General features: G+C 44.2%; 1 protein-coding gene across 1 annotated transcript in view; it reads left to right on the top strand.

Moving 5' to 3' along the window:
- LOC130290272 (zinc finger BED domain-containing protein 4-like) overlaps window positions 1-23,301 on the top strand; it is a 237,119-nt gene that overhangs the window by 3,447 nt on the left and 210,371 nt on the right. The window contains exon 2 of the mRNA XM_056537674.1: window positions 2,374-2,408. Coding sequence (XP_056393649.1) covers window positions 2,374-2,408 — 35 coding nt within the window. The remainder of the gene's footprint in view (window positions 1-2,373; window positions 2,409-23,301) is intronic.

The raw sequence follows: 23,301 nt of genomic DNA, 5'->3' as shown, positions 1-23,301 counted from the left end.
AGCTGAGTATGTGAATGTGTGTATGTAGCAGTGCTGAGTGTTTGGTTGTGTGTATGTAGCAGAGTTGAGTGTGTGAGTGTATGTAGCAGAGTGGAGTGTGTGAGTGTGTGTATGTAGCAGAGCTGAGTGTGTATATGGAGCAGAGTTGAGTGTGAGTGTGTGTATGTAGAAGAGTTGAATGTGTAAATGTGTTTATATAGCAGAGCTGAATGTGTTTATGTAGCAAAGTTGAGTGTGTGTATGTAGCAGATTTGAGTGTGTGAATGTGTGTATGTAGCAGAGTTGAGTGTGTAAGTGTGTGTGTAGCAAAGTTGAGTGTGAGTGTGTATGTAGCAGAACTGAGTGTATAAGTGCGTGTGTAGCAGAGCTATGTGTGTGAGTGTGTGTATGTAGCAGAGCTAAGTGTGTAAGTGTGTGTATGTAGCAAAGTTGAGTGTGTGATTGTGTGTATGTAGCAGAGCTGAGTGTGTGAGTGTGTATATGTAGCAGAGCTGAGTGTGTGTGTGCATGTAGCAGAGCTGAGTGTGTGAATGTATGTATGTAGCGGAGCTGAGTATGTGAATGTGTGCATGTAGCAGTGCTGAGTGTTTGGTTGTGTGTATGTAGCAGAGTTGAGTGTGTGAGTGTGTATATTAGGCAGAGCTGAGTGTGTGATCAGGTGTATTTAGCAGACCTGAGTGTGTGATCAGGTGTATGTAACAATGTTGAGTGTGTGTGTGGTCATGCTTACACATAATCACATTCAGCTCTGCTACATACCCATGTTGCACACTAATTTCTGCTAACAGGGTGCCTCCAGCTTTTGCAGAACTTCAACTCCCAGCATGCCAAGTATTGCAAAACTTGGAGGCATTCTGGTTGGTAAACACTGATTTAGAGTTAAGGGGACAGATTGTTCAGCAAAATTACATATTTTTTAAACCCAGACATTCTGGGGGAGATTCTCAAAAACTACTGTTATTATTCACACCTTTTTTTTCTCCTCACATTTTCAAAGGTCTCTTTTGTTGCTTTGAAAATATGTGAAAATTCATTTTTGTGCCACTTTTCTTTATTTTTTTGCACCAAAATATTTTTTTGTTGCAACCATGAGATTTTTTTATGCCAAAATTGCCGAGTTTGGTGCCAAAATCGGCAATTTTTGTGCCAACTTTTACATCCAAGAAAATTCTGGTGGAAACATCTCACGAAATATTCCATGGTTACTAGTGCCCAGACAAGCAATAACTGTATAAATAAAACATTTCTGAGCTTAAATGTGAGTGCAGGTGCAGTGACCAAGAAAAAAAAATATAAAAGTATATATATATAAATTTTTAATAATTACTTACATGACACCTTCCCCCCCCCCCCAAAAAAAAAAAAGAAAAAAGTCAACGAAACAATAAAACTACAACCATTTCTTTGATTTCTACACTATCAAAAAGCTGGTGTGAAAGTTTTGATGTAAACTGGACTCTCACCCCTTTGAAAATATCATATTAAGCAGACAATATACGTGGACACACCCACTTTTACAAAACTGACATGAACAGTAGTGTTGAGCAGCATAGGCCATATTCGAATTCGTGAATATTCGCGAATATATGGACGAATATTCGCCCTATATTCGCGAATATTCGCAATATCCTCGTTTTATTTTCGCATGCGCGAAAAATCGCGTATGCGAACATTTGCATAAACATTACACAAACGAAAATTCGCATATGCGAAAATTAGCATATGCTAATATTCGCATGTGCGAAAATTCGCATGACAGTTTCACACAGTACTATTAGAGCCTTCTTTACACCAAACAAGCTGGAAGGAGAGAGGGATGATCACTGTGATGTGTACTGTGAAAAAATAAATAAATAAAAACACGAATATTCGTAATTACGAATATATAGTGCTATATTCACAAATATTCGCGAATTCGCGAATATGCGATATTCGCGAATAAAATTCGCTTTGCGAATATTCGCGAGCAACACTAATGAACAGCGTAAACCGCGGCACAAAGCTCTTTCAAAATGTGGTCGATACTTTTTGCGCCAAAATAGTTTTTTTTACGCAAAATTCTTTGATAATCTTCCCCTCTGTGTACTTGATAAAGAATTATGATTTTACTATTCTGCAAAGTTTTGTTCGGCGCACACTGCTGCTCCAGCACTTCTAGCTATGAGCAGTGAGCAGTGTACCGTGTGAGGTAGAGAAGGATGCACAGTAGAGCGAGGGGGGCCTTTCTTTATTTGCCCAAAATTTATCAAAGTACATGCACAACTTTAGTAAATCTTGAGCAAGAGTGTAAATTAGACAAGCAGTGTAAAGGGTAGAACTGTGTCTACAATAGACACCTAATGATATATGTCCCCCATTGTCTTGGCTCAACAGGTGTCGTGTCAACTGTGTCCCTCCATATACACCAGGTGAGTTCTACTACATAAATGGCATAAGTGACTGTTTGGATAAGCGCTGCCCGTTTTATAATTCTTTTCTTATGTAATGAACAGAGTCATGCCCTTCTGGGTCTATTTACTGGGGGGGGGGGGTATTCATCAAGAGTGGTGTAGGTGAATGTCTTTTTATCTCATTAAATCACGTGGTTTCCCTGTTTGTGTGGCCATAACTTTTAAATTTTCATCCAACCTCATTGTGTAAGGGCTTATTTTTTGCAGGACAAGCCATACTTTTTATTAGTATTATTGTTGGGACACATGTTACCTTTTGATCCTTTTTATTCCAGTTTTTTAAACAAAATTAGCAAATTTTGCATTTTTATGTAGGGTTTTTTGTTACCAATGTTTACTGTGCGGGACAAATAACATCATTTTAAAGTAAAAGTCATTATGAATGTGGCAATACCTATTATGTATAGTTTTTTTATTATTATTTAGTAATACAGGGCTTTATTAGAAAAGGGGTATTTATATAATTTTTTACACTGTTTATTGAAAAACATTTTATTTTCACACTTTTCACCTGTTATACTATACTGCAGTACAAATTTACTGCAGTATGGTATAACTGTTATGACAGTTCCCTGTATGGTCCAGGCTAGCACTGGACCTTACAGGCTCCCATACTGAGAAGACAGAAAGCTATCCACTAGCTTTCTGTTGCCATGATGACCAGCCAGACATTCTTGCGGGAATGTAGACACATTTTTTCCTAGAATGGATGGAACGTACCATTACCTGCGCAGCCACCGCTTTAATCTTTGTGGGGCTAGTGGACATTTCCAGGAATGGGAGCGTACTTGTACACCCTGCGTCTCCAACTGGTTAAACCAGTGCCTCTTGAGGAATAACATACTGGAAAATTTGACTTCACTTTTTAAGCTTATGTTGTTAAGTTATTTAGCAATATGTTAAATTATACAAATACCCACATAAGTATTGAGTTCAAAATATGTAATTTTCCCTTATGCTACTTTTATATTCAATAATTTTTGGGCCAAGTAGTCCGATGACTTAGCCATCTTTATCATTTTTGACTTGGCAATATTGATAATTTTTAGGTTCAGGTCATCGGTTTACACGAAAAAAGTGTAGGATGGTTTGGGAAAAAGGCTATTTTTAACTCCGTATGCATATGCCCTCGCGTCCCGTCACTTAAGGGCGGAGGGCGTATCCATACGCCCTCGGCATTTCCGATCACTGCCGCTCGCCTGGCGGTGATCGGACCATGATGACTGCTGATATCTATCAGCAGGCATCCTGTGGCAATGCCTAGGGGGGTCCTTAGACCCCCCCCATATTGGCATTCGCAGCAAATCGCAAGTCAATTCAGACCCGATCTCCCGTAAAATAAGACTGACCGGAGCTGTCAGAGCCAACTCCGACCAGCCTAAAGGATAGGAGCGAGGTGGCAGTGTTGCCACCCCCTCCTATCCTCTGCCTTTGGTCGGTCAGGCTGACCACCAATGGCAGGAGGGGGGCGGGGGGTTAGAGTTAATTTCCCCCGCTCTGGCCACCGATCGGAAGTCGGTACAGAGCGGGGGAACACGAGCGGAGAGGGGTGAGCATGGCCCGGCTTACCCGGACCTTCGGAGGCGGCATCCTGTAGCAGTGGCGCAAGCAGGAAGAGCGGCGGCCGGAAAGTGCGGCGGAGAAGGCTGCAGTGAAGATCGCGATAAGTGATCTTCACTGTGGCCTTCTATTAGCTGCAAAACTACAACTCCCAGCATGCCCACACAGCCAAAGGCTGTCTGGGCATGCTGGGAGTTGTAGTTTTGCAACATCTGGAGGGTCACAGTTGGGAGACCACTGTGTAGTGGTCTCTAAACTGTGGTCCTCCAGATGTTGCAAAACTACAACTTTCAGCATGCACTGACTGTCTGGGCATGCTGGGAGTTGTAGTTTTGCAACATCTGAAGTGGCACAGTTTGGAGACCACTATATGGTGGTCTCCAAACTGTAGCCCTCCAGATGTTGCAAAACTACAACTCCCAGCATGCCCAGACAGTCAGGGATGCTGGGCGTGTAGTTCTGCAATATCTAGCCCTTCAGATGTTGCAGAACTACAACTCCCAACATGCCTGGACAGTCTGGGCATGCTTGGAGTTGTAGTTTTGCAACATCTGGAGGGCTACAGTTTGGAGGCCACTACTTAGCGGTCTCCAAACTGTTCTTCCCCAGTTGTTGCATAACTACAACTCCTAGCATGCCCAGACTGTCCAGGCATGCTGGTAGTTGTAGTTCTGCAACATCTGAAGGGCCAGATATTGCAGAACTACATGCCCAGCATCCCTGACTGTCTGGCCACGCTGGGAATTGTAGTTTTGCAACAGCTGTAGGCACACTGGTTGGGAAACACTGAGCTAGAGTCTGTTCCCTAACTCAGTGATTCCCCACCAGTGTGCCTACAGCTGTTGTAAAACTACAACTCCCAGCATGTACGGTCTGTCAGTGCATTCTGGGAGTTGTCATTTTGCCACCGCTGAAGGTTTGGGCCCCCCCCCCCCCCATGTGAATGTACAGGGTACATTCACACAGGCGGATCTACAGTGGGTTTCCTTCAAGGAAACTTATTGTGAACCCCTGCCTGTGTGAATGTACCCTAAAAACACTACACTAACAAATAATAAAAAATAAAACACTACATATACACCCCCTTACACGTCGCCCCCCCCCCCCCCCAATAAAAATGAAAAACGTCTCATACGGCAGTGTTTCCTAAATGGCACCTCCAGCTGTTGCAAAACCACAACTCCCAGTGTTGCCGGACAGCCATAGACTGTCCTGACAGGCTGTGAGTCTTGCAACAGCTGGAGGCACCCTGTTTGGGAAACACTGCTGTAGGGTTTTGGTGGAGACAAGCCCCGTCCTTGTAACCGGGTCCGCCCCTATTGAAAATTCCTTATTCAGGCCTCAAATGCGCACTTCAGAGCCCTGTCGTATTTCAAGGCAACAGTTTAGGGCCACATATGGGGTATCTCTGTGCTCGGGAGAAATTGTGTTACAAATTTTGGGGGGATTTTTCTCCCATTACCCTTTGTAGAAATGGTACATTTGGGAAAAAAAACTGCACTTTAGTGGAAATTTTTTTTTTTCATTTACACATCCGAATTTAACAAAAAAGTCGTCAAACACCTGTGGGGTGTTAAGGCTCACTGGACCCCTTGTTATGTGCCTTGAGGGGTGTAGTTTCCAAAATAGTATGCCATGTGTTTTGTTTTTTTGCTGTTCTGGCACCATAGGGGCTTCCTAAATGTGACATGCCCCCAAAAACCATTTCAGCAAAATTCACTCTCCAAAATCCCATTGTCGCTCCTTCCCTTCTGAGCCCTCTACTGCGCCCGCCGAACACTTGACATACACATATGAGGCATTTCCATACTTGAGAGAAATTGGGTTACACATTTTGGGGGGCTTTTTCTCCTATTCCCCCTTGTAAAATTTCAAAAACTGGGTCTACAAGAACATGCGAGTGTAAAAAATGAAGATTTTGAATTTTCTCCTTCACTTTGCTGCTATTCCTGTGAAACACCTAAAGGGTTAACAAACTTACTGAATGTCATTTTGAATACTTTGAGGGGTGCAGTTTTTATAATGGGGTTATTTATGGGGTATTTCTAATATGAAGGCCCTTCAAATCCACTTCAAAACTGAACTGGCCCCTGAAAAATTGCTTCTGAACTTTTAAGCCCTCTGATGTTTTCCAAAAGTAAAAACATGTCAACTTTATGATGCAAACATAAAGTAGACATATTGTATTTGTAAATCAATATATAATTTATTTGGAATGTCTGTTTTCCTTACAAGCAGAGAGCTTCAAAGTTAGAAAAATGCTACATTTTAAATTTTTTCATCAAATTTTGGAATTTTTCACCAAGAAATGATGCAAGAATCGACAAAAAATTACCACTAACATAAAGTAAAATATGTCACAAAAAAAACAATCTCAGAATCAGAATGAAAAGTAAAGGCATCCCAGAGTTATTAATGCTTAAAGTGACAGTGGTCAGAATTGCAAAAAATGCTCCTGTCCTTAGGGTTATAATGGGCTCCGTCCCCAAGGAGTTAAAGGGGTACTCCGGTGAAAAACTTTTTTCTGCTGAATACTACGGTGGAAATTCTGCTGACAACTGCTGAATACTACAGTGAAAATTCTGCTGACATCATGAGCACAGTGGTCTCTGCTGACATCTCTTTCCATTTTAGGAACTGTCCAGGGTAAAAGGAAATCCCCATAGCAAACATATGCTGTTCTGGACAGTTCATAATGGACAGAGATGTCAGCAGAGAGCACTGTGCTCGTGATGTCAGCAGACAGTTCTGTGTTTCAAAAAGAAAATAATTTTTGCTGTAGTATTCAGCAGCTAATAAGTACAGGAAGGATTAATATTTTTTTAATAGAAGTCATTTACAAATCTGTTTAACTTTCTGGCACCAGTTGATTTAAAAAAAAAGTTTTTCACCGGAGTACCCCTTTAAAGATGGACAGGCAGGCTGACGGGGAGAAAGTACGCCTGTATTTTGAACTTAAAAACTCAAATGGGTTTTTGTGTTCAAAATATGTAATTTTCCATTATGCTTCTACCCTTTCATAATCCATAATTTTTTGGGCCAGGTATTCTGATAATTTGATGAAATGAGAAGAGTATGAGTGTAGGATGGTTTGGGAAAATCTGTGTAGAAGGACAAATGGATGAAAAGATGGCAACATATGGATACTTTTTTCAAAGCAAAGGAGTGTAAAATTGGTAAAAAGTCCATTTTTGGAGATGGAGAGGAAGCCTGAAGGGGAGGAGGAGGCCTACATTTTGAACTTGAAAACCCTCATGTGTTTTTGGGTTCAAAATGTGTAATTTTCCCATATGCTGCTACCCTTATATAATCCATAATTTTTGGGAAAGGTAGACCGAAAACTTTGCGGCAAGAGCACAGTATTAGTGTAGGATGATTTCGGAAAAGGCTATTTTTAGAGATGGACAGGCAGGCTGAAGGGGAGGAGGTAGGCCTGTATTTTGAACTTAAAAACTCAAATGGATTTTTGGGTTCAAAATGTGTATTTTTCCCTTATGCTGCTATCCTTTTAAAATCCATAATTTTGGGGCTAGGTACTCCGATAACTTGTTAAAGTGAGAACAGTATGAGTGTATGATGGTTTTGGAACATAGGTGTTGAAGCACAATTCGATGAAAGGATGGCCGCATATGGCAAGTTTACTGTTTGATTTTTTTCAATGCAGTGAAGTAGCTTATAATTATTAAAAAGGGTATTTTTGGAGATGGACAGGCAGGCTGATGGGGAGGAGGTAGGCCTGTATTTTGAACTTAAAAACTCAAATGGGTTTTTGGGTTCAAAATCTGTATTTTTCACTAATGCTGCTATCCTTTTATAATCCATAATTTTTGGGCCTGGTAGTCTAATTTCTTGGCGACATAATAACAGTATGAGTGCATGGTTTGGGAAAATAGATGCAGAAGGACAAATGGATGAAAGGATGGCCGCATCTGGCAACTTTACTGTTTGCTTTTTTTCAATGCAAAGGAGGAGCGTATAATTATTAAAAAGGGTATTTTTGGAGACGGACAGGCAGGCTGTAGGGGAGGAGGTAGAAAGAAAGAAAGAAGGGGCAGCGGCACCCATTGCCGGTGCCGCTTCCCCGTTGCCTCCCCCATCCCCGGTTATATAATTACCTGTTGCTGGGGTCGGGTCAGCGCTGCTTCAGGCCTCCGGGGTGCATCCCCTGCGTCGTTGCTATGCGCTGCATGGCGCGGCGCAACGACGAGTGACATCACTCGTCATTGCGTCTCACAACGCATAGCAATGATGTAGGGGATGCACACCGGAGGCCTGAAGCAGCACGGACCCAACCCCGGCAACAGCTAGTTATACAACTAGGGATGGGGGAGGCAACGGGGCAGCGGCGACGGCAATGGGTGCCGCTGCCCCTTATCTCCCCCTAGCTATCGGTGCAGCTGCCCCATTGCCGGCGCCGCTTCTCTCCCCCTGGCTATCGGCGCTGGCAATGGGACAGCGGCACCGATAGCCAGGAGGAAAGAAGGGGCAGCGGCGCCGATAGCAGGGGGAGAGAAGCGGCGGTAGCAGGGCTCTAGACCCCAGGAAAGGCAGGGGGAGAGAAGCAGGCAGCAACGGCCTCTCTCCCCCTGCCTTTCCTGGGGGCTCTGTGGGGTGAGAAGCAGTGTATCGGGGTATACACATGCACACACACGCACCCTCATTTTATGAAGGATATTTGGGTAAAAAACTTTTTTTAGTCAAATATCCTTGGTAAAATGAGGGTGCGTGTTATAGGCCGGTGCGTGGAACACCCCGATAAATACGGTAATGTTCCCTTATGCTGCTACCCTTTTATAATCCATAGTTTTTGGGCCAGGTAGTCTAATTACTTGGCGACATAATAACAGTATGAGTGCATGGTTTGGGAAAATAGATGCAGAAGGACAAATGGATGAAAGGATGGCCGCATCTGGCAACTTTACTGTTTGCTTTTTTTCAATGCAAAGGAGGAGCGTATAATTATTAAAAAAGGGTATTTTTGGAGATGGACAGGCAGGCTGTAGGGGAGGAGGTAGGCCTGTATTTTGAACTTAAAAACTCAAATGGGTTTTTGGGTTCAAAATGTGTATTTTTCACTAATGCTGCTATCCTTTTATAATCCATAATTTTTGTTCCAGGTAGTCTAATTACTTGGCGACATAATAACAGTATGAGTGCATGGTTTGGGAAAATAGATGCAGAAGGACAAATGGATGAAAGGATGGCCTCATCTGGCAACTTTACTGTTTGCTTTTTTTCAATGCAAAGGAGGAGCGTATAATTATTAAAAAGGGTATTTTTGGAGATGGACAGGCAGGCTGTAGGGGGGGAGGTAGGCCTGTATTTTGAACTTAAAAACTCAAATGGGTTTTTGGGTTCAAAATGTGTATTTTTCCCTTATGCTGCTATCCTTTTATAATCCATCATTTTGGGGCCAGGTTGTCCGATAACTTGGCAAAGTGAAAACAGTATGAGTGTATGATGGTTACCCCTGCTATCGGCGCTGCTGCCCCTTATCTCCCCCTGGCTATCAGTGCCGCTGCCCCATTGCCGGCGCCGATAGCCAGGGGGAGAGAAACGGCGCCGGCAATGGGGCAGCGATGTCGACAGACAGGGGGAAAGAAGGGGCAGCGGCACCCATTGCCGGCGCCGCTGCCCCGTTGCCTCCCCCATCCCCGGTTGTATAATTACCTGTTGCTGGGGTCGGGTCAGCGCTGCTTCAGGCCTCCGGTGTGCATTCCCTGCATCGTTGCTATGCTTTGCATGGCGCGGCGCAATGATGAGAGACGTCACTCGTCATTGCGTCTCGCAACTTATAGCAATGATGCAGGGGACGCACAACAGAGGCCTGAAGCAGCTCGGACCCGACCCCGGAAACAGGTAATTATACAACTAGGGATGGGGGAGGCAACGGGGCAGCGGCGCCGGCAATGGGTGCCGCTGCCCCTTATGCCCCCCTGGCTATTGGTGCCGTTGCCCCATTACCGGCGCCGCTTCTCTCCCCCTGGCTATCGGCGCTGGCAATGGGACAGAGGCACCGATAGCCAGGGGGAGAGAAGGGGCAGCGGCGCCGATAGCAGGGGGAGAGAAGCGGCGGTAGCAGGGCTCTAGACCCCAGGAAAGGCAGGGGGAGAGAAGCAGGCAGCGACGGCCTCTCTCCCCCTGCCTTTCCTGGGGGCTCTGTGGGTTGAGAAGCAGTGTATCGGGGTACACACACATGCACACACACGCACCCTCATTTTATGAAGGATATTTGGGTAAAAACTTTTTTTACCCAAATATCCTTGGTAAAATGAGGGTGCGTGTTATAGGCCGGTGCGATGTACACCCCGATAAATACGGTAATGTTCCCTTATGCTGCTACCCTTTTATAATCCATAATTTTTGGGCCAGGTAGTCTAATTACTTGGCGACATAATAACAGTATGAGTGCATGGTTTGGGAAAATAGATGCAGAAGGACAAATGGATGAAAGGATGGCCGCATCTGGCAACTTTACTGTTTGCTTTTTTTCTATGCAAAGGAGGAGCGTATAATTATTAAAAAGGGTATTTTTGGAGATGGACAGGCAGGCTGTAGGGGAGGAGGTAGGCCTGTATTTTGAACTTAAAAACTCAAATGGGTTTTTGGGTTCAAAATGTGTTTTTTTCACTAATGCTGCTATCCTTTTATAATCCATAATTTTTGGGCAAGGTAGTCTAATTACTTGGCGACATAATAACAGTATGAGTGCATGGTTTGGGAAAATAGATGCAGAAGGACAAATGGATGAATGGATGGCCGCATCTGGCAACTTTACTGTTTGCTTTTTTTCAATGCAAAGGAGGAGCGTATAATTATTAAAAATGGTATTTTTGGAGATGGACAGGCAGGCTGTAGGGGAGGAGGTAGGCCTGTATTTTGAACTTAAAAACTCAAATGGGTTTTTGGGTTCAAAATGTGTTTTTTTCACTAATGCTGCTATCCTTTTATAATCCATAATTTTTGGGCAAGGTAGTCTAATTACTTGGCGACATAATAACAGTATGAGTGCATGGTTTGGGAAAATAGATGCAGAAGGACAAATGGATGAAAGGATGGCCGCATCTGGCAACTTTACTGTTTGCTTTTTTTCAATGCAAAGGAGAAGCGTATAATTATTAAAAATCGTATTTTTGGAGATGGACAGGCAGGCTGTAGGGGAGGAGGTAGGCCTGTATTTTGAACTTAAAAACTCAAATGGGTTTTTGGGTTCAAAATGTGTATTTTTCACTAATGCTGCTATCCTTTTATAAACCATAATTTTTGTTCCAGGTAGTCTAATTACTTGGCGACATAATAACAGTATGAGTGCATGGTTTGGGAAAATAGATGCAGAAGGACAAATGGATGAAAGGATGGCCGCATCTGGCAACTTTACTGTTTGCTTTTTTTCAATGCAAAGGAGGAGCGTATAATTATTAAAAATTGTATTTTTGGAGATGGACAGGCAGGCTGTAGGGGAGGAGGTAGGCCTGTATTTTGAACTTAAAAACTCAAATGGGTTTTTGGGTTCAAAATGTGTATTTTTCCCTTATGCTGCTATCCTTTTATAATCCATCATTTTGGGGCCAGGTTGTCCGATAACTTGGCAAAGTGAAAACAGTATGAGTGTATGATGGTTTGGGAACATAGGTGTAGAAGCACAAATCGATGAAAGGATAGCAGCATATGGCAACTTAACTGTTTGTTTTTCCAAAGCAAATGAAGAGTGCATAATTATTAAAAAAGGGTATTTTTGGAGATGGACAGGCAGGCTGATGGGGAGGAGGTAGGCCTGTATTTTGATCTTAAAAACTCAAATGGGTTTTTGGGTTCAAAATATGTATTTTTCCCTTATGCTGCTATCCTTTTATAATCCATAATTTTTGGGCCAGGTAGTGTAATTACTTGGCGACATAATAACAGTATGAGTGCATGGTTTGGGAAAATAGATGCAGAAGGACAAATGGATCAAAGGATGGCCGTCTGGCACCTTTACTGTTTGCTTTTTTTCAATGCAAAGGAGGAGCGTATAATTATTAAAAAGGGTATTTTTGGAGATGGACAGGCAGGCTGTAGGGGAGGAGGTAGAAAGAAAGAAAGAAGGGGCAGCGGCACCCATTGTCGGCGCCGCTTCCCTGATGCCTCCCCCATCCCCGGTTGTATAATTACCTGTTGCTGGGGTCGGGTCAGCGCTGCTTCAGGCCTCCGGGGTGCATCTCCTGCGTCGTTGCTATGCGCTGCATGGCGCGGCGCAATGACGAGTGACATCACTCGTCATTGCGTCTCGCAACGCATAGCAATGATGTAGGGGACGCACACCGGAGGCCTGAAGCAGCGCGGACCCGACCCCGGCAACAGGTAATTATACAACTAGGGATGGGGGAGGCAACGGGGCAGCGGCGACGGCAATGGGTGCCGCTGCCCCTTAAGCCCCCCTGGCTATCGGTGCCGTTGCCCCATTACCGGCGCCGCTTCTCTCCCCATGGCTATCGGCGCTGGCAATGGGACAGCGGCACCGATAGCCAGGGGGAGAGAAGGGGCAGCGGCGCCGATAGCAGGGGGAGAGAAGCGGCGGTAGCAGGGCTCTAGACCCCAGGAAAGGCAGGGGGAGAGAAGCAGGCAGCGATGGCCTCTCTCCCCCTGCCTTTCCTGGGGGCTCTGTGGGTTGAGAAGCAGTGTATCGGGGTACACACATGCACACACACGCACCCTCATTTTATGAAGGATATTTGGGTAAAAACTTTTTTTACCCAAATATCCTTGGTAAAATGAGGGTGCGTGTTATAGGCCGGTGCGTTGTACACCCCGATAAATACGGTAATGTTCCCTTATGCTGCTACCCTTTTATAATCCATAATTTTTGGGCCAGGTAGTCTAATTACTTGGCGACATAATAACAGTATGAGTGCATGGTTTGGGAAAATAGATGCAGAAGGACAAATGGATGAAAGGATGGCCGCATCTGGCAACTTTACTGTTTGCTTTTTTTCAATGCAAAGGAGAAGCGTATAATTATTAAAAATCGTATTTTTGGAGATGGACAGGCAGGCTGTAGGGGAGGAGGTAGGCCTGTATTTTGAACTTAAAAACTCAAATGGGTTTTTGGGTTCAAAATGTGTATTTTTCACTAATGCTGCTATCCTTTTATAAACCATAATTTTTGTTCCAGGTAGTCTAATTACTTGGCGACATAATAACAGTATGAGTGCATGGTTTGGGAAAATAGATGCAGAAGGACAAATGGATGAAAGGATGGCCGCATCTGGCAACTTTACTGTTTGCTTTTTTTCAATGCAAAGGAGGAGCGTATAATTATTAAAAATTGTATTTTTGGAGATGGACAGGCAGGCTGTAGGGGAGGAGGTAGGCCTGTATTTTGAACTTAAAAACTCAAATGGGTTTTTGGGTTCAAAATGTGTATTTTTCCCTTATGCTGCTATCCTTTTATAATCCATCATTTTGGGGCCAGGTTGTCCGATAACTTGGCAAAGTGAAAACAGTATGAGTGTATGATGGTTTGGGAACATAGGTGTAGAAGCACAAATCAATGAAAGGATAGCAGCATATGGCAACTTAACTGTTTGTTTTTCCAAAGCAAATGAAGAGTGCATAATTATTAAAAAAGGGTATTTTTGGAGATGGACAGGCAGGCTGATGGGGAGGAGGTAGGCCTGTATTTTGATCTTAAAAACTCAAATGGGTTTTTGGGTTCAAAATATGTATTTTTCCCTTATGCTGCTATCCTTTTATAATCCATAATTTTTGGGCCAGGTAGTGTAATTACTTGGCGACATAATAACAGTATGAGTGCATGGTTTGGGAAAATAGATGCAGAAGGACAAACGGATGAATGGATGGCCGCATCTGGCAACTTTACTGTTTGCTTTTTTTCAATGCAAAGGAGGAAAGTATAATTATTAAAAGGGTATTTTTGGAGATGGACAGGCAGGCTGTAGGGGAGGAGGTAGGCCTGTATTTTGAACTTAAAAACTCAAATGGGTTTTTGGGTTCAAAATGTGTATTTTTCACTAATGCTGCTATCCTTTTATAATCCATAATTTTTGGGCCAGAAATCTAATTACTTTGCGACATAATAACAGTATGAGTGCATGGTTTGGGAAAATAGATGCAGAAGGACAAATGGATGAAAGGATGGCCGCATCTGGCAACTTTACTGTTTGCTTTTTTTCAATGCAAAGGAGGAGCGTATAATTATTAAAAAGGGTATTTTTGGAGATGGACAGGCAGGCTGTAGGGGAGGAGGTAGGCCTGTATTTTGAACTTAAAAACTCAAATGGGTTTTTGGGTTCAAAATGTGTATTTTTCACTAATGCTGCTATCCTTTTATAAACCATAATTTTTGGGCCAGGTAGTCTAATTACTTTGCGACATAATAACAGTATGAGTGCATGGTTTGGGAAAATAGATGCAGAAGGACAAATGGATGAAAGGATGGCCGCATCTGGCAACTTTACTGTTTGCTTTTTTTCAATGCAAAGGAGGAGCGTATAATTATTAAAAATGGTATTTTTGGAGATGGACAGGCAGGCTGTAGGGGAGGAGGTAGGCCTGTATTTTGAACTTAAAAACTCAAATGGGTTTTTGGGTTCAAAATGTGTATTTTTCCCTTATGCTGCTATCCTTTTATAATCCATAATTTTGGGGCCAGGTTGTCCGATATCTTGGCAAAGTGAAAACAGTATGAGTGTATGATGGTTACCCCTGCTATCGGCGCTGCTGCCCCTTATCTCCCCCTGGCTATCAGTGCCGCTGCCCCATTGCCGGCGCCGATAGCCAGGGGGAGAGAAACGGCGCCGGCAATGGGGCAGCGATGTCGACAGACAGGGGGAAAGAAGGGGCAGCGGCACCCATTGCCGGCGCCGCTGCCCCGTTGCCTCCCCCATCCCCGGTTGTATAATTACCTGTTGCTGGGGTCGGGTCAGCGCTGCTTCAGGCCTCCGGTGTGCATTCCCTGCATCGTTGCTATGCTTTGCATGGCGCGGCGCAATGATGAGAGACGTCACTCGTCATTGCGTCTCGCAACTTATAGCAATGATGCAGGGGACGCACAACAGAGGCCTGAAGCAGCTCGGACCCGACCCCGGAAACAGGTAATTATACAACTAGGGATGGGGGAGGCAACGGGGCAGCGGCGCCGGCAATGGGTGCCGCTGCCCCTTATGCCCCCCTGGCTATCGGTGCCGTTGCCCCATTACCGGCGCCGCTTCTCTCCCCCTGGCTATCGGCGCTGGCAATGGGACAGAGGCACCGATAGCCAGGGGGAGAGAAGGGGCAGCGGCGCCGATAGCAGGGGGAGAGAAGCGGCGGTAGCAGGGCTCTAGACCCCAGGAAAGGCAGGGGGAGAGAAGCAGGCAGCGACGGCCTCTCTCCCCCTGCCTTTCCTGGGGGCTCTGTGGGTTGAGAAGCAGTGTATCGGGGTACACACACATGCACACACACGCACCCTCATTTTATGAAGGATATTTGGGTAAAAACTTTTTTTACCCAAATATCCTTGGTAAAATGAGGGTGCGTGTTATAGGCCGGTGCGATGTACACCCCGATAAATAGGGTAATGTTCCCTTATGCTGCTACCCTTTTATAATCCATAATTTTTGGGCCAGGTAGTCTAATTACTTGGCGACATAATAACAGTATGAGTGCATGGTTTGGGAAAATAGATGCAGAAGGACAAATGGATGAAAGGATGGCCGCATCTGGCAACTTTACTGTTTGCTTTTTTTCAATGCAAAGGAGGAGCGTATAATTATTAAAAAGGGTATTTTTGGAGATGGACAGGCAGGCTGTAGGGGAGGAGGTAGGCCTGTATTTTGAACTTAAAAACTCAAATGGGTTTTTGGGTTCAAAATGTGTATTTTTCACTAATGCTGTTATCCTTTTATAAACCATAATTTTTGGGCCAGGTAGTCTAATTACTTGGCGACATAATAACAGTATGAGTGCATGGTTTGGGAAAATAGATGCAGAAGGACAAATGGATGAAAGGATGGCCGCATCTGGCAACTTTACTGTTTGCTTTTTTTCAATGCAAAGGAGAAGCGTATAATTATTAAAAATCGTATTTTTGGAGATGGACAGGCAGGCTGTAGGGGAGGAGGTAGGCCTGTATTTTGAACTTAAAAACTCAAATGGGTTTTTGGGTTCAAAATGTGTATTTTTCACTAATGCTGCTATCCTTTTATAAACCATAATTTTTGTTCCAGGTAGTCTAATTACTTGGCGACATAATAACAGTATGAGTGCATGGTTTGGGAAAATAGATGCAGAAGGACAAATGGATGAAAGGATGGCCGCATCTGGCAACTTTACTGTTTGCTTTTTTTCAATGCAAAGGAGGAGCGTATAATTATTAAAAATTGTATTTTTGGAGATGGACAGGCAGGCTGTAGGGGAGGAGGTAGGCCTGTATTTTGAACTTAAAAACTCAAATGGGTTTTTGGGTTCAAAATGTGTTTTTTTTCACTAATGCTGCTATCCTTTTATAATTCATAATGTTTGGGCCAGGTAGTCTAATTACTTGGCGACATAATAACAGTATGAGTGCATGGTTTGGGAAAATAGATGCAGAAGGACAAATGGATGAAAGGATGGCCGCATCTGGCAACTTTACTGTTTGCTTTTTTTCAATGCAAAGGAGGAGCGTATAATTATTAAAAAGGGTATTTTTGGAGATGGACAGGCAGGCTGTAGGGGAGGAGGTAGGCCTGTATTTTGAACTTAAAAACTCAAATGGGTTTTTGGGTTCAAAATGTGTATTTTTCACTAATGCTGCTATCCTTTTATAATCCATAATTTTTGGGCATGGTAGTCTAATTACTTGGCGACATAATAACAAAATGAGTGCATGGTTTGGGAAAATAGATGCAGAAGGACAAATGGATGAAAGGATGGCCGCATCTGGCAACTTTACTGTTTGCTTTTTTTCAATGCAAAGGAGGAGCGTATAATTATTAAAAAGGGTATTTTTGGAGATGGACAGGCAGGCTGTAGGGGAGGAGGTAGGCCTGTATTTTGAACTTAAAAACTCAAATGGGTTTTTGGGTTCAAAATGTGTATTTTTCACTAATGCTGCTATCCTTTTATAAACCATAATTTTTGGGCCAGGTAGTCTAATTACTTTGCGACATAATAACAGTATGAGTGCATGGTTTGGGAAAATAGATGCAGAAGGACAAATGGATGAAAGGATGGCCGCATCTGGCAACTTTACTGTTTGCTTTTTTTCAATGCAAAGGAGGAGCGTATAATTATTAAAAATGGTATTTTTGGAGATGGACAGGCAGGCTGTAGGGGAGGAGGTAGGCCTGTATTTTGAACTTAAAAACTCAAATGGGTTTTTGGGTTCAAAATGTGTATTTTTCCCTTATGCTGCTATCCTTTTATAATCCATAATTTTGGGGCCAGGTTGTCCGATATCTTGGCAAAGTGAAAACAGTATGAGTGTATGATGGTTACCCCTGCTATCGGCGCTGCTGCCCCTTATCTCCCCATGGCTATCAGTGCCGCTGCCCCATTGCCGGCGCCGATAGCCAGGGGGAGAGAAACGGCGCCGGCAATGGGGCAGCGATGTCGACAGACAGGGGGAAAGAAGGGGCAGCGGCACCCATTGCCGGCGCCGCTGCCCCGTTGCCTCCCCCATCCCCGGTTGTATAATTACCTGTTGCTGGGGTCGGGTCAGCGCTGCTTCAGGCCTCCGGTGTGCATTCCCTGCATCGTTGCTATGCTTTGCATGGCGCGGCGCAATGATGAGAGACGTCACTCGTCATTGCGTCTCGCAACTTATAGCAATGATGCAGGGGACGCACAACAGAGGCCTGAAGCAGCTCGGACCCGACCCCGGAAACAGGTAATTATACAACTAGGGATGGGGGAGGCAACGGGGCAGCGGCGCCGGCAATGGGTGCCGCTGCCCCTTATACCCCCCTGGCTATCGGTGCCGTTGCCCCATTACCGGCGCCGCTTCTCTCCCCCTGGCTATCGGCGCTGGCAATGGGACAGAGGCACCGATAGCCAGGGGGAGAGAAGGGGCAGCGGCGCCGATAGCAGGGGGAGAGAAGCGGCGGTAGCAGGGCTCTAGACCCCAGGAAAGGCAGGGGGAGAGAAGCAGGCAGCGACGGCCTCTCTCCCCCTGCCTTTCCTGGGGGCTCTGTGGGTTGAGAAGCAGTGTATCGGGGTACACACACATGCACACACACGCACCCTCATTTTATGAAGGATATTTGGGTAAAAACTTTTTTTACCCAAATATCCTTGGTAAAATGAGGGTGCGTGTTATAGGCCGGTGCGATGTACACCCCGATAAATACGGTAATGTTCCCTTATGCTGCTACCCTTTTATAATCCATAATTTTTGGGCCAGGTAGTCTAATTACTTGGCGACATAATAACAGTATGAGTGCATGGTTTGGGAAAATAGATGCAGAAGGACAAATGGATGAAAGGATGGCCGCATCTGGCAACTTTACTGTTTGCTTTTTTTCAATGCAAAGGAGGAGCGTATAATTATTAAAAAGGGTATTTTTGGAGATGGACAGGCAGGCTGTAGGGGAGGAGGTAGGCCTGTATTTTGAACTTAAAAACTCAAATGGGTTTTTGGGTTCAAAATGTGTATTTTTCACTAATGCTGTTATCCTTTTATAAACCATAATTTTTGGGCCAGGTAGTCTAATTACTTGGCGACATAATAACAGTATGAGTGCATGGTTTGGGAAAATAGATGCAGAAGGACAAATGGATGAAAGGATGGCCGCATCTGGCAACTTTACTGTTTGCTTTTTTTCAATGCAAAGGAGAAGCGTATAATTATTAAAAATCGTATTTTTGGAGATGGACAGGCAGGCTGTAGGGGAGGAGGTAGGCCTGTATTTTGAACTTAAAAACTCAAATGGGTTTTTGGGTTCAAAATGTGTATTTTTCACTAATGCTGCTATCCTTTTATAAACCATAATTTTTGGGCCAGGTAGTCTAATTACTTTGCGACATAATAACAGTATGAGTGCATGGTTTGGGAAAATAGATGCAGAAGGACAAATGGATGAAAGGATGGCCGCATCTGGCAACTTTACTGTTTGCTTTTTTTCAATGCAAAGGAGAAGCGTATAATTATTAAAAATCGTATTTTTGGAGATGGACAGGCAGGCTGTAGGGGAGGAGGTAGGCCTGTATTTTGAACTTAAAAACTCAAATGGGTTTTTGGGTTCAAAATGTGTATTTTTCACTAATGCTGCTATCCTTTTATAAACCATAATTTTTGTTCCAGGTAGTCTAATTACTTGGCGACATAATAACAGTATGAGTGCATGGTTTGGGAAAATAGATGCAGAAGGACAAATGGATGAAAGGATGGCCGCATCTGGCAACTTTACTGTTTGCTTTTTTTCAATGCAAAGGAGGAGCGTATAATTATTAAAAATTGTATTTTTGGAGATGGACGGGCAGGCTGTAGGGGAGGAGGTAGGCCTGTATTTTGAACTTAAAAACTCAAATGGGTTTTTGGGTTCAAAATGTGTTTTTTTTCACTAATGCTGCTATCCTTTTATAATTCATAATGTTTGGGCCAGGTAGTCTAATTACTTGGCGACATAATAACAGTATGAGTGCATGGTTTGGGAAAATAGATGCAGAAGGACAAATGGATGAAAGGATGGCCGCATCTGGCAACTTTACTGTTTGCTTTTTTTCAATGCAAAGGAGGAGCGTATAATTATTAAAAAGGGTATTTTTGGAGATGGACAGGCAGGCTGTAGGGGAGGAGGTAGGCCTGTATTTTGAACTTAAAAACTCAAATGGGTTTTTGGGTTCAAAATGTGTATTTTTCACTAATGCTGCTATCCTTTTATAATCCATAATTTTTGGGCATGGTAGTCTAATTACTTGGCGACATAATAACAAAATGAGTGCATGGTTTGGGAAAATAGATGCAGAAGGACAAATGGATGAAATGATGGCCGCATCTGGCAACTTTACTGTTTGCTTTTTTTCAATGCAAAGGAGGAGCGTATAATTATTAAAAAGAGTATTTTCTGGAGATGGACAGGCAGGCTGTAGGGGAGGAGGTAGGCCTGTATTTTGAACTTAAAAACTCAAATGGGTTTTTGGGTTCAAAATGTGTATTTTTCCCTTATGCTGCTATCCTTTTATAAACCATAATTTTTGGGCCAGGTAGTCTAATTACTTGGCGACATAATAACAGTATGAGTGCATGGTTTGGGAAAATTGATGCAGAAGGACAAATGGATGAAAGGATGGCCGCATCTGGCAACTTTACTGTTTGCTTTTTTTCAATGCAAAGGAGGAGCGTATAATTATTAAAAATGGTATTTTTGGAGATGGACAGGCAGGCTGTAGGGGAGGAGGTAGGCCTGTATTTTGAACTTAAAAACTCAAATGGGTTTTTGGGTTCAAAATGTGTATTTTTCCCTTATGCTGCTATCCTTTTATAATCCATAATTTTGGGGCCAGGTTGTCCGATATCTTGGCAAAGTGAAAACAGTATGAGTGTATGATGGTTACCCCTGCTATCGGCGCTGCTGCCCCTTATCTCCCCCTGGCTATCAGTGCCGCTGCCCCATTGCCGGCGCCGATAGCCAGGGGGAGAGAAACGGCGCCGGCAATGGGGCAGCGATGTCGACAGACAGGGGGAAAGAAGGGGCAGCGGCACCCATTGCCGGCGCCGCTGCCCCGTTGCCTCCCCCATCCCCGGTTGTATAATTACCTGTTGCTGGGGTCGGGTCAGCGCTGCTTCAGGCCTCCGGTGTGCATTCCCTGCATCGTTGCTATGCTTTGCATGGCGCGGCGCAATGATGAGAGACGTCACTCGTCATTGCGTCTCGCAACTTATAGCAATGATGCAGGGGACGCACAACAGAGGCCTGAAGCAGCTCGGACCCGACCCCGGCAACAGGTAATTATACAACTAGGGATGGGGGAGGCAACGGGGCAGCGGCGCCGGCAATGGGTGCCGCTGCCCCTTATGCCCCCCTGGCTATCGGTGCCGTTGCCCCATTACCGGCGCCGCTTCTCTCCCCCTGGCTATCGGCGCTGGCAATGGGACAGCGGCACCGATAGCCAGGGGGAGAGAAGGGGCAGCGGCGCCGATAGCAGGGGGAGAGAAGCGGCGGTAGCAGGGCTCTAGACCCCAGGAAAGGCAGGAGGAGAGAAGCAGGCAGCGATGGTCTCTCTCCCCCTGCCTTTCCTGGGGGCTCTGTGGGTTGAGAAGCAGTGTATCGGGGTACACACACATGCACACACACGCACCCTCATTTTATGAAGGATATTTGGGTAAAAACTTTTTTTACCCAAATATCCTTGGTAAAATGAGGGTGCGTGTTATAGGCCGGTGCGATGTACACCCCGATAAATACGGTAATGTTCCCTTATGCTGCTACCCTTTTATAATCCATAATTTTTGGGCCAGGTAGTCTAATTACTTGGCGACATAATAACAGTATGAGTGCATGGTTTGGGAAAATAGATGCAGAAGGACAAATGGATGAAAGGATGGCCGCATCTGGCAACTTTACTGTTTGCTTTTTTTCAATGCAAAGGAGGAGCGTATAATTATTAAAAAGGGTATTTTTGGAGATGGACAGGCAGGCTGTAGGGGAGGAGGTAGGCCTGTATTTTGAACTTAAAAACTCAAATGGGTTTTTGGGTTCAAAATATGTATTTTTCACTAATGCTGCTATCCTTTTATAATCCATAATTTTTGGGCCAGGTAGTCTAATTACTTGGCGACATAATAACAGTATGAGTGCATGGTTTGGGAAAATAGATGCAGAAGGACAAATGGATGAAAGGATGGCCGCATCTGGCAACTTTACTGTTTGCTTTTTTTCAATGCAAAGGAGGAGCGTATAATTATTAAAAATGGTATTTTTGGAGATGGACAGGCAGGCTGTAGGGGAGGAGGTAGGCCTGTATTTTGAACTTAAAAACTCAAATGGGTTTTTGGGTTCAAAATGTGTTTTTTTCACTAATGCTGCTATCCTTTTATAATCCATAATTTTTGGGCAAGGTAGTCTAATTACTTGGCGACATAATAACAGTATGAGTGCATGGTTTGGGAAAATAGATGCAGAAGGACAAATGGATGAATGGATGGCCGCATCTGGCAACTTTACTGTTTGCTTTTTTTCAATGCAAAGGAGGAAAGTATAATTATTAAAAGGGTATTTTTGGAGATGGACAGGCAGGCTGTAGGGGAGGAGGTAGGCCTGTATTTTGAACTTAAAAACTCAAATGGGTTTTTGGGTTCAAAATGTGTATTTTTCACTAATGCTGCTATCCTTTTATAATCCATAATTTTTGGGCCAGAAATCTAATTACTTTGCGACATAATAACAGTATGAGTGCATGGTTTGGGAAAATAGATGCAGAAGGACAAATGGATGAAAGGATGGCCGCATCTGGCAACTTTACTGTTTGCTTTTTTTCATTGCAAAGGAGGAGCGTATAATTATTAAAAAGGGTATTTTTGGAGATGGACAGGCAGGCTGTAGGGGAGGAGGTAGGCCTGTATTTTGAACTTAAAAACTCAAATGGGTTTTTGGGTTCAAAATGTGTATTTTTCACTAATGCTGCTATCCTTTTATAAACCATAATTTTTGGGCCAGGTAGTCTAATTACTTTGCGACATAATAACAGTATGAGTGCATGGTTTGGGAAAATAGATGCAGAAGGACAAATGGATGAAAGGATGGCCGCATCTGGCAACTTTACTGTTTGCTTTTTTTCAATGCAAAGGAGGAGCGTATAATTATTAAAAATGGTATTTTTGGAGATGGACAGGCAGGCTGTAGGGGAGGAGGTAGGCCTGTATTTTGAACTTAAAAACTCAAATGGGTTTTTGGGTTCAAAATGTGTATTTTTCCCTTATGCTGCTATCCTTTTATAATCCATAATTTTGGGGCCAGGTTGTCCGATATCTTGGCAAAGTGAAAACAGTATGAGTGTATGATGGTTACCCCTGCTATCGGCGCTGCTGCCCCTTATCTCCCCCTGGCTATCAGTGCCGCTGCCCCATTGCCGGCGCCGATAGCCAGGGGGAGAGAAACGGCGCCGGCAATGGGGCAGCGATGTCGACAGACAGGGGGAAAGAAGGGGCAGCGGCACCCATTGCCGGCGCCGCTGCCCCGTTGTCTCCCCCATCCCCGGTTGTATAATTACCTGTTGCTGGGGTCGGGTCAGCGCTGCTTCAGGCCTCCGGTGTGCATTCCCTGCATCGTTGCTATGCTTTGCATGGCGCGGCGCAATGATGAGAGACGTCACTCGTCATTGCGTCTCGCAA

The sequence above is a fragment of the Hyla sarda genome, chromosome 9, assembly GCF_029499605.1.
Source record: "Hyla sarda isolate aHylSar1 chromosome 9, aHylSar1.hap1, whole genome shotgun sequence".
In the NCBI taxonomy this organism is placed as follows: Eukaryota; Metazoa; Chordata; class Amphibia; order Anura; family Hylidae; genus Hyla; species Hyla sarda.
This window is presented reverse-complemented; position numbering and strand designations above follow the sequence as displayed.